Genomic DNA, 9916 nt, shown 5'->3' with positions numbered 1-9916 from the left:
TTACCAATGGAGGTCGAACTTTCAATTACTAACTGAAGAAAAAACTCTTTTGATTGGGCTGTCAGTAATGGTGATTTACAAACATACATAGGAGAGCTCCAATTGCATAATTTGGTGAAAAATGATGAAAACAAAATTTCAATTCATTTTTTTACTCTTTGTTATAATATCTTCAATTGACAGATCTGTATCTCTTCCTTCCATTGACAACCTCGGAATTTCCCCTCAAGGTTTCCCGTTAATTTGTCCTACACTCATTTCTTTATTTCAATTTATTTCGTAAAAAATAATGATAAATATCCAATCTTCGCTTTTATAATGGGATTAATGAGGATCCATTTCGTGATTTTATAATTTTCCGGTAAAAATATTCATTAATTTTTGTTATTGAAGTGCAGATGAGAATTATTACAAGGGTCTATCATTGGGTGCTATAAAATGCAAAGATGTGTCCAAGAAATTCACTAAGTCTCAGCTCAATGATGATTTTTGTGACTGCCCTGATGGGTCCGACGAGCCAGGTGTGTGTGTGTGTGTGTGTGTGTGTGTTTGTGTGTGTTTGTGTTTGTGTTTGTGTGTGTGTGTGTGTGTGTGTGTGTCTGTGTATGTGTGTGTGTGTGGTTTGTGTGTGAGTGTGAGTGTGTGTGTGTGTGAGTGGTTTGTGTGTGTGTGTTTTCCCTATTTTCCCTCTTATCACTTGTTCCTTTGTTTATGCAAAAAATATGCATTTCTAGTTGTGGAAATAGATACGTATGATATAGATCCAATGTGGTACGGCCCTTCACCAAAACCCACATATAAGAGGAGCTAAGTGCACCAGGCTGCCCTTTAAAGTGCCCCTCATGCGGGATCCTGATTGTTTATCTTGGTCCAAGCACGTGAAAATATTTTGTTTGTGGTGGCGCGGGGACTCGAACCGCTAGTGTCTTTGCTTGATATGAAATAATAATATTATGTGAACCACATTATCCAAAAATGGACATCTTCACTTATTTATTTTAGGTCAGCAACATCATAGTTGGGTTTGACTATACGAATCCTCTATATGCATTTCACATAATGGGGCTCATTTCATGCGAATACTAAATAATTTGTCTTTTTAGAAAATTGAGGATTTATTTGCTGTGCATGTCAGAGGCAATAGTATGTTAGAATTTTATTCGGGTACGACGAGCCAGGTGTGTGTATGTATTTCCCTTATTTCCCCTCTTTTTTTCACTTGTTCCTTTGTTTATGCAAAATTATGCATTTCTTATGCATTTCAATCAATCAACTATGCATCAATTTCAAATATCGAATTATGTAGACCACTACAGAAAGACACTTCCATTTACTTATATTAGGTTTGCAAAGTGCCCCTCATGCGGGAGCCTGATTTTTTTTATCTCAGTCCAAGCATGTGAAAATGTTTTGCTCGTGGTGTTGTTGAGACTCGAACCGCTAGGATCCCTGCATGCTCTGATAGCAAAATAAATTGCTTGAACCACCTTATCTAAAAATGGACATTTCCATTTATTTATTTGTTTATTTGAGGTAAGCAACAACATAATTGAGAGCCCGTTTGGATTAGCTGATTTGAAGTAGCTGATAAGCGTTAGGTGCTGAAAAACACTTTTAAGTGCTGAAACTGCTTTAATAAATAAGCAGTTACGTGTTTGGGTACAAGTGCTGAAATTGATAATAAGTTGCTGCAGTATTTGATAAAAAAGTGTTGATAAGCTCTTTTTCTGTTAAAATGACTGAAATAATCCTAGAACTGTTTACACTTATAATGGCGTAATTTCTTCAAAATTTTGGATTCCAGATCGATTCAAATACAAAATATTCTATTTGTCATTTTAATTTAAATACGACTGTGCTTAGATAAGATAATTTTACTGATAATTATAATTTATTTTATGATAAGCATATAACATAAGTTATAATAATTAATAAATTGACAAAAGTTTCTCAGAAAAAAATAAACCTAAATAGGACAAAATATTTGAAGAGAAACAAACATTGTCTTCATCACCACAACACTTAGAAAGCAATACACCAAAAATTTGATATGTCCTCATTTATTACATACAGTTCAAAGATTAATACACAATCACATATGTAAAGGAATAGAGAATTTGCTTATCTTAAATAATCAATGAGAATTGCAGACTTGAAGAGGAGGGGGGAGGGGGTTAGGTTGAATACTTGAGGGCTGAGGCTGTGGGTTTTGTTCTAAAAAGGAATATTTTAAGGATAAAATAATAAAAAAATTGGTCAAACTTAAAGTGCTTATAAGCTAAAAATTCATAAGCTGGGGGTGACCAGCTTATGGTTTTGGCTTATTTTTGACTTATAAGCACTTGGCTTATAAGCACTTTTAACTTTACCAAACGCGTAGATAAGCCGAAAAGTGCTTATAAGCTAGTTTGACCAGCTTATAAGCTTAGCCAAACACCCTCTGAGTTTGACTATATGAATCCTCTATATACATTTCACCGCAGTGGCTTATTTCATTAAAGTACTAAATTATTTGTCTTTTTAGAAAATTAAGGATTTATTGCATTTCAGAGGCAAAATATGCTAGAATTTCATTTGGCTTCAAAGATGTTTGCTTTTCTTTTTTTGGCTATGCTATGTGCATGTTGTTGAATGTTGTTTGTGCTTGGTGATTGGTTTGCAGGGACTTCGGCATGCCCCAGTGGAAAGTTTTATTGCAAAAATACAGGACATATTCCTCTCTTCATATACTCATCCAGGGTTAATGATGGCATTTGCGGTACGAATCACTGCACTCTTGCCTTTCTGTATAGTGTTTGATTAGCATCTTTTTCTACGTCACAGTGCTTTGTGTGATTTGCAATAGTGCATTTTTAGTAACTACAAAGATGTTTGAATGATGATCAATACAGAAGTGCCTATGAATAAAAAGAAAAAAGACAAAGATGTTGCACAGCACCTATCTTTCAAATCCAGGAAAAGCAAAGTTTCATAAATTTTAGATTTTTGAAGAATTCATTGTCAGTATAGGATATTACTTCTTACATAAATAACCATTGTAGAATGATTTATATTGCCCTTGGACTATCTTTGACAATCTCTTCCTGTTGATTAAATCATATTTATGTATATTCATGTTTCTCAAAATTTAAATCCTATTAACTATCTTAGTGGCACAATTGAGCAGATTGTTGCGACGGGAGTGATGAGTATGATGGTAAAGTTGAGTGCCCAAATACATGTTGGGAGGTTGGCAAAGTAGCTAGAGATAAATTGAAGAAAAAGATTGCAACGTATCAGGAAGGTATTACTCTTAGGTGGAAGGAGGTTGAAGAAGCTAAACTTGCAATAGCAAAAGAGGAAGCTGAACTATCTAAGCTGAAAACTGAGGAGAAGATACTTAAAGATACGGTTGAGCAGCTTAAGGGTAATTTTCTCTTCCCCCCCCCCCCCCCCCCTCCTCAAGTAAGATTGTACTTGAGACGATTATCATCCCAGCTTGATCAATCCACTCCCACTCCAGATTGGGGGTGGTTTGTATATCTCTGGAAAATGGTTCTCTCCAATATTGATGATTTCTGTGTTATCGTACAAATGAAACAAAGAATAAATAGAAAAGAGAATGGGCCTCATTTCCTACATTTCCTCATTTTTATGCTAAAAAAAGGGCCTCCATACTGCCAGCTTAGCAATGAAATACACCTTCTTTGGTGCTTCAGGAATCCAGAAAAAAGAATAAGGAAGGTCACTTTCTCCCCTTCTCAAAACTCTAATATCACAATCTTTCTGTGAAGAAACCATTCCTCTTTCCTGCCTCTTTCAATAGTCTCTGCATGTATTGAGATCTTTTCCCTGTCCAAGCAAGCTTTGAAGATATACCATGTCCCAATCTTGCAAAATTGTTCATGAATATGAGGTCACATACAACTCACGCTCTCTGCTCCCTTTAATTTGCTGGGAAGGGCTACTAAATATGGCGGAAATCATAGCCCAAGAGGTCATCTCCATTTGTTTACAAGAACTTACTCTGCTATCTATATGGTACCACTCCACAAGGCTAATCCACCAATTAAAAGCAGATTGTATTGCGATACTGTTTTGACCATAGATACTATTTTAGAAATGATTATAAGCTGTTTGTTATGCATATTTTGTTAATTTATAGGGAACATTCTGAGGAGATACCTAATAGTTCCCTGATCTGAGACCTTGTAGAAACTAGAAGACTATCATGTTCAATAACATATTTACACCTTTGCCAAGTAGAGCAACCTTCAAAACTAATTATTGATATCATTGTCACTTTTCTTGTTGTTCATTTTCTACAGGCGACATGAGAAAAGTCCAACTTTTTGTGTATTTTTGAGATTTCACGCACTAATATCTGTTTCTCTTCTAGCGAGGTGATAGCTTACAAGCAACTCAATGATTTGCTTTTAGTCATTTCTTATAAGTTCACTTCTGTTGATATAGATAAAAAAGAACAAATAGAAAAGGCTGAGGAGAAAGAACGGTTAAAGAGAGAAAAGGAAGAGAAGGATCGAAAGGAAGCTGATGATGCTAATCTAGAGGCAAGCAAAGCCAAGGAGAAAACTGAAGGTCAAGAAGAAGCCGTGAAGAGTGACATCCATGATAAGATTGGCCTCCTGGAAGACTCTCCTTCCATAAAGGTTAATTGTTTTACGTTTATAACTGTTACATTGTTAGATGATGTCAAACGTGTACCAAATTAAGGAGAGATTATTTTAATATCTTATAGAAGTAGATACTGGGAACTTGGGGAAAAATTTATGGTTGGCTGACTGATTTTTTTCCCTTCACATGTTTTAGGCAATTGATTTTTGCGCTCTAAATCGACCATTGTTTTTGCAGTTTTTAGATATCCAAACTATCAAAACCTCTTTATGAGTTTAGAAAGTAAAATTTTCTTTCACGGGTATAAAACTTGGTATCCTTGCTTGATTCGTTCACAGAATGTCTATCAGAAGGAGGAGGCTTACAATTTGTCGCATGCTTAAACAAAGGATTACAAAATAGATATAGACAAAGGGCTGCACTTACAAAATTACCGTAAAAGAAGAAATACAATCGTTAACAAACTTATAGGTGTTTATTGTTACCTTCTCAAAAAAAAAACTTATAGGTGTAGGAGGATAACTGTTATATTTCATGGTTCCAATCTGGGGTATTAGCTCTTTAATTGTGGGCATTAAATGCCTGAAACAAAAGGGAATATGTGAAGAAAGTCTTGCATCAACCATAAGAAAACGAGATATTGCCAACATTTAGCTGGTTGGGAAGCTCTTGTGATAAATTCCACCAAGTTCTGGAGTCTTTATGGGAGAAAGTGATCTGAATTACGTATGACTGAAGGGAATTTAACTTACTTCATTGACTAGTCATTCATTCATCCTTGTGTCCTTATAGGTGAAAGGCAAGGGTATGTGCTTTTGTGGAGATGCTAAGTAATCTGAAGCAAGTATGACTTAAGGGAATTTAAGTTATTTCCTTGATACATTATTCTCATGCCTTGTGTCCTTGAACGTGAAAGTCAATGCTATATGTTTAGTGAATATTTTGGCCTAGATATGCCACATGTTCTCTTTTTGATGAATGATTATGTAGCCTCGCACTGCTTCATTAGCTCCTACATGAATAATAAGGTAATGTATTCACATAGCAAAAGGCTTCTTCTAGCAATTTACATTTGCGGCTGCATAAGATCTTCATATTTGGAGTTGGATTTCATGCTTGCAATTGTTTCCACTCTCACCTCTTCCTTTCATAGGTTCCTTAGCCCTTTTTGCTTATTTACTTGTAATTTAATGTTCCCCCAAATGTTAAGGATTTACCTAATCGTGGGTCCACAAAGTGTAAACTACTCCGACAAATGATCTTTTATGGTTCCAAAGATCCTAAAGTTTCCTTATTTTTAGTGGTGAATCTATTTTACTATTGCTCTTTCACAAGGATATGCAGCATAACTAGTTTGGTTTTGCGTCAGATGTGTTATGTCCCATTATGCCTAGTACGTTTCTTTGTGATAAAATTTTGCAATACATTGTGACATGGGGTACTTCTTTTGTTTAGAAATAAAAATTTTCACTTTCCAAGAGATTTACAACTGTGTACACGCTGGAGATAATAATGCCATTGACATTTGGTCAATTAGTAAATGTAGAACTGATTCTAGATGTTCGTATTGCAACATTATCTGTTATCTCCAAATGATTGCTGTGAAACTTGTATGTGCTTTTTGGTAAAAAAAAGTCTCCTTTATGCTCTCTTTTTTTGACATTTGTTGCTTGATCTAGTACTTATGTTACATATTTATATCAGGATGCGGTAGAAGGCCATGACAAAAATGTGGACGAAGTACAGCATGGTGACCATTCTGTGAACGATGAGTTTACTGTTGATGAGGTAGAGCACGTGCCTGAAGATTCTTCTCAGGTTTGTTGTCTTTGAGAAGCCGAAGTTCCTTCACATGTGATCCCGTAACAGTATTTGGTTTATCTTTATCGTGACTAAACAGAATCTCATTTTGTATAGCATCCTGAAATGAAAGAGGAGCCTTCCACCAACAATGATAAAGTTGATGTTAGTAGCCGAAATGAGGTACAACTATTGATTTAAAAGTACTGTGTTTTAGTGGATGGTATACCGAGTAATTTTTATCTCCTTAATATCAGTGAAGGGCATAACCCCTCTCTTCTGCTCCTGTATGGTGTTAAGTAATCTTTTTGAGAGAGAAAGTCCTAAGTAGTGGTCCTCTGGTGTCTTTTGCATCTTCTCGTGGGTGAACAATTAATTTACTTTTCTAATCAAAGCATATGGAACTTGTCACTATTGGGCGTCCTGTTGTATCATTTGATTTTTTTGTAGCTTTGGAGTAAATAGCTTGTTCAGAACCATAGTGCATGAGAACAAGTGGTCAGGGATTTTGATCAACATTGTTAACATTTTAATCTTGTGATTCATTTTACGTTTTTAGGAGAAAGATGCTACTGAAAATACAGAGTCACTGTCAAAGGAAGAGTTAGGTCGTGTTGTTGGTTCTCGTTGGTTAGGAAAAAAGAGCGAGCAGGAACTTGAGGAGGTTGGTGCTAGTACAGATATCAACCATGATAACCATGATGAGGTGCTACCTGATACCCATGAAGAGGAGTATAACGGATATGATTCTGAGGTAGATGAACACAAGTATGATGATGGTGACAGCGAGGACCAAGTTGAAGATTTTGTTGGAGAGGACCATGATTCAAGTTCTTCACATAAGTCTGAGTCTGATGATGATTCTGATTTCGCAGGCATGCAGGACAACAATCTATTGCATTTGATGCCTACAGCTAGTACCTATTTAATTTGTTATATTTTAATTATCCAGATATTACAACCACAAGTAGTCCTTCGTGGATGGAGAAGATACAACAAACTGTAAAGAGCATTTTTCGAGCTGTCAATTTGTTCCAAACTCCCGTGAACATTTCTGGTAGTAATTGAGGTTTCATCCATTTTACTGCTCTTGTAGTCTAAGGAGGAGGAAAATAAAAGGCTGAGAAGGAAAATGATGGATGATGTTTTGTTTTTGCTCCGTAGATGCTGACCGCATACGCAAAGAGTACGATGAGTCAAGTTCTAAGTTGACAAATATACAATCGAGGATATCTAGCTTGACGGAAAAGTTGAAACAAGATTTTGGTATGGAAATTCATGTATTTATGTTTATTAATGTTCTTCTTCCTTGTGGATTTGTTCATAACTTTCCTTCTGTAAGAAGAAGGCGAATAATCTTGCATATGCTGAACCACTAGTTCTATTGCAGGACCGGAGAAGGAATTCTACTCATTCCATGGTCAATGTTTCGGGAGCAAGGAGAACAAGTGATGAATCTTTCATTGTCTTGTTAACCTAAGTTTTAGTTTTAGTTTTAGTAATATATTACTAAGTTATTCTTTAGCAGGCACTGACTTATTTTTTTACTTAAGGTACACGTACAAGATTTGCCCTTTCAAAGAAGCTAGCCAAGTTGAGGGCTACAGTACAACTCGTTTGGGGTAGGTTCTTTAATATCTTAAGCATATGCCTTATCTGAGTCGTTCTGTGCAGCAAATTTTAGTTGATTGTCTCTGAAGTAGAAGGCAAGCATGACTAGTTTTGCAAATATCCTTTCATGATTCTGGAGTACTTTCTGCACTTTGTTATCCTCTCTTTAGTTTTAGATATTGATGGCAGACCTATTATAGAAATGATAAAACCGTTTGATAGCTAGCCATCTTATTTCTATGATAAGAACGCAGCACGCGTGATGTGTGGGTTAGGCGCATGTCATGGGTTCGAATCCTGCTGCAGACAAAAGCGAAGAAGGGTAGAGGGGGAAATTATCCATCGAGTTTAGAACCATGCACTGCTGCTCTTGGTCATAAAAAAAAGAGATAGCTTTACCTAATTTTAGGTTTGACGTGTATAATTATGATCTTGATTCCTTTTTGAGATTTTATCTTTCTGCCTGAATGTTATAAGCTCAGAACTCATCATACTCCTTTTTTCTTTCTCCCTTGCTTCATCAAGAAACTGGGATAAATTTGAGGATTCCTATAAAACCATGCAATTTTCAAATGGCGACCATTGCTGGAATGGACCAAATAGAAGTTTAAAGGTGAGGATATCTTACTAATTTGATTGTCAGCATTCACTGTTAAGCATTCTTTTTAAGATCCCTCTTTGCCTTCTAAATTGTTTTTGATTTGTACAGGTCAAATTAAGGTGTGGTTTGAAAAATGAGCTCACTGATGTAGATGAACCTAGCCGCTGCGAGTAAGCATTTATCTTTGTTTGTATATGCAGAATTGTGCATGATTTATGTGTTTAGTGAATTTTTGTGCACTTAATCTGACTTGTTGTTTGTTATGGCAGATATTTAGCATTTTTGTCTACACCGGCACTTTGTCGAGAAGAAAAACTGAAGGTGCTCTTCCGAACCCCTATATTGGCTCCCCACCCCGGCACCCCCTACAAAAGCTTCTTCTAATACCGTATATATAATCTCCTCTTATGACATTAACTACTTATTGTAAAACTTCTAACAGTGAAACATTGAAATGTGATAGGAACTACAAGATAAACTAGAAACGATGAACAGGGAACAACCGCATGGTCACGATGAACTGTGACCCCTCCAGTATGCTGTGGGACTGCCACCATTGACCTCAAGGGATGCAAAAACTGGTGAAGTAGACGTATTGTCTCACGAAGAGTATTAACGATATGAAGTCGTCTCTGTTTACATTTTTTGCTCTCTCACTTCCTTGTGTAGTTGCCAATTTTCTCAAAATATGAACACACTGCTTCCAGCAAGAATGTAGGAGAGAGATGGCTTGGAGGCTTTTTTTGAGGATTTCTTGGATAACTGAGGCCAGGATTAGGACACAGTTATCCCTTTTAAGGGCTTGTATCTTCGACTCGTTCGGACTTACAATACAATGTTCATTGGGTTAGGAAAGATGATCACTGAGGCCATAGCTGGTGCTCAGATTTATAGAAATGAGAATGTTTCCATACGGATTTTGTAATCAGGAAAATATATCATAGTTGTACCAGTTGTCAGTTTACCCTGTCATTGTAGGTCAGCTTAATCTGATAGTGTAAAAATTCTTTACGGTGTCAGCACAAAATCATAAACTCATTTCATGAGCTCCATCTCCATCTGGTAAGATTTAAGAATTTCTTTCTTCATTTCATGTTGTAAATATCACGAAAACATTTACATGAGAGTAAAAAAAACAAGACACTAAACTTTAGAAAGAACATAAAACTATGAGAAAAGACAGTTAAGGGCCGTTCTCGCGACCCTCTGCACATAAGAATAAAAGGGCAGCCCGGAGCACTAAGCTCCCTCTATGCGTGGGGAATATCCCTCTGCAGGCAAGAATATCTC

General features: G+C 36.3%; 1 protein-coding gene across 1 annotated transcript; it reads left to right on the top strand.

Annotated features, from left to right (window-relative positions):
* Positions 1-9672, top strand: LOC109205624 (glucosidase 2 subunit beta-like). The gene is made up of 16 exons (XM_019368341.1): positions 1-230; positions 399-521; positions 2663-2758; positions 3167-3406; positions 4453-4649; positions 6319-6432; positions 6532-6597; positions 6974-7289; positions 7367-7471; positions 7579-7680; positions 7805-7862; positions 7968-8036; positions 8551-8638; positions 8735-8796; positions 8896-8947; positions 9090-9672. The coding sequence occupies exons 1-16, from the start codon at positions 122-124 to the stop codon at positions 9150-9152; spliced, it is 1860 nt and encodes a 619-aa protein (XP_019223886.1). The 5' UTR covers positions 1-121; the 3' UTR covers positions 9153-9672.
* Positions 9673-9916: the final 244 nt, after the last annotated feature.

Source organism: Nicotiana attenuata, unplaced genomic scaffold, assembly GCF_001879085.1.
Source record: "Nicotiana attenuata strain UT unplaced genomic scaffold, NIATTr2, whole genome shotgun sequence".
Classification (NCBI taxonomy): Eukaryota; Viridiplantae; Streptophyta; class Magnoliopsida; order Solanales; family Solanaceae; genus Nicotiana; species Nicotiana attenuata.
Note: the sequence above shows the minus strand (reverse complement) of the source record. Positions and strands in the feature narration are given on the sequence as shown.

What these genes read in the sequence shown, in the direction of transcription:
- LOC109205624 (XM_019368341.1), top strand. Translation starts at nt 122, where the DNA reads ATGATGAAAACAAAATTTCAATTCATTTTTTTACTCTTTGTTATAATA. An exon ending in TACGGTTGAGCAGCTTAAGG is followed by an intron (nt 3,407 to 4,452) that starts GTAATTTTCTCT and finishes CTGTTGATATAG; the next exon opens with ATAAAAAAGAACAAATAGAA. An exon ending in TACAGTACAACTCGTTTGGG is followed by an intron (nt 8,037 to 8,550) that starts GTAGGTTCTTTA and finishes TGCTTCATCAAG; the next exon opens with AAACTGGGATAAATTTGAGG.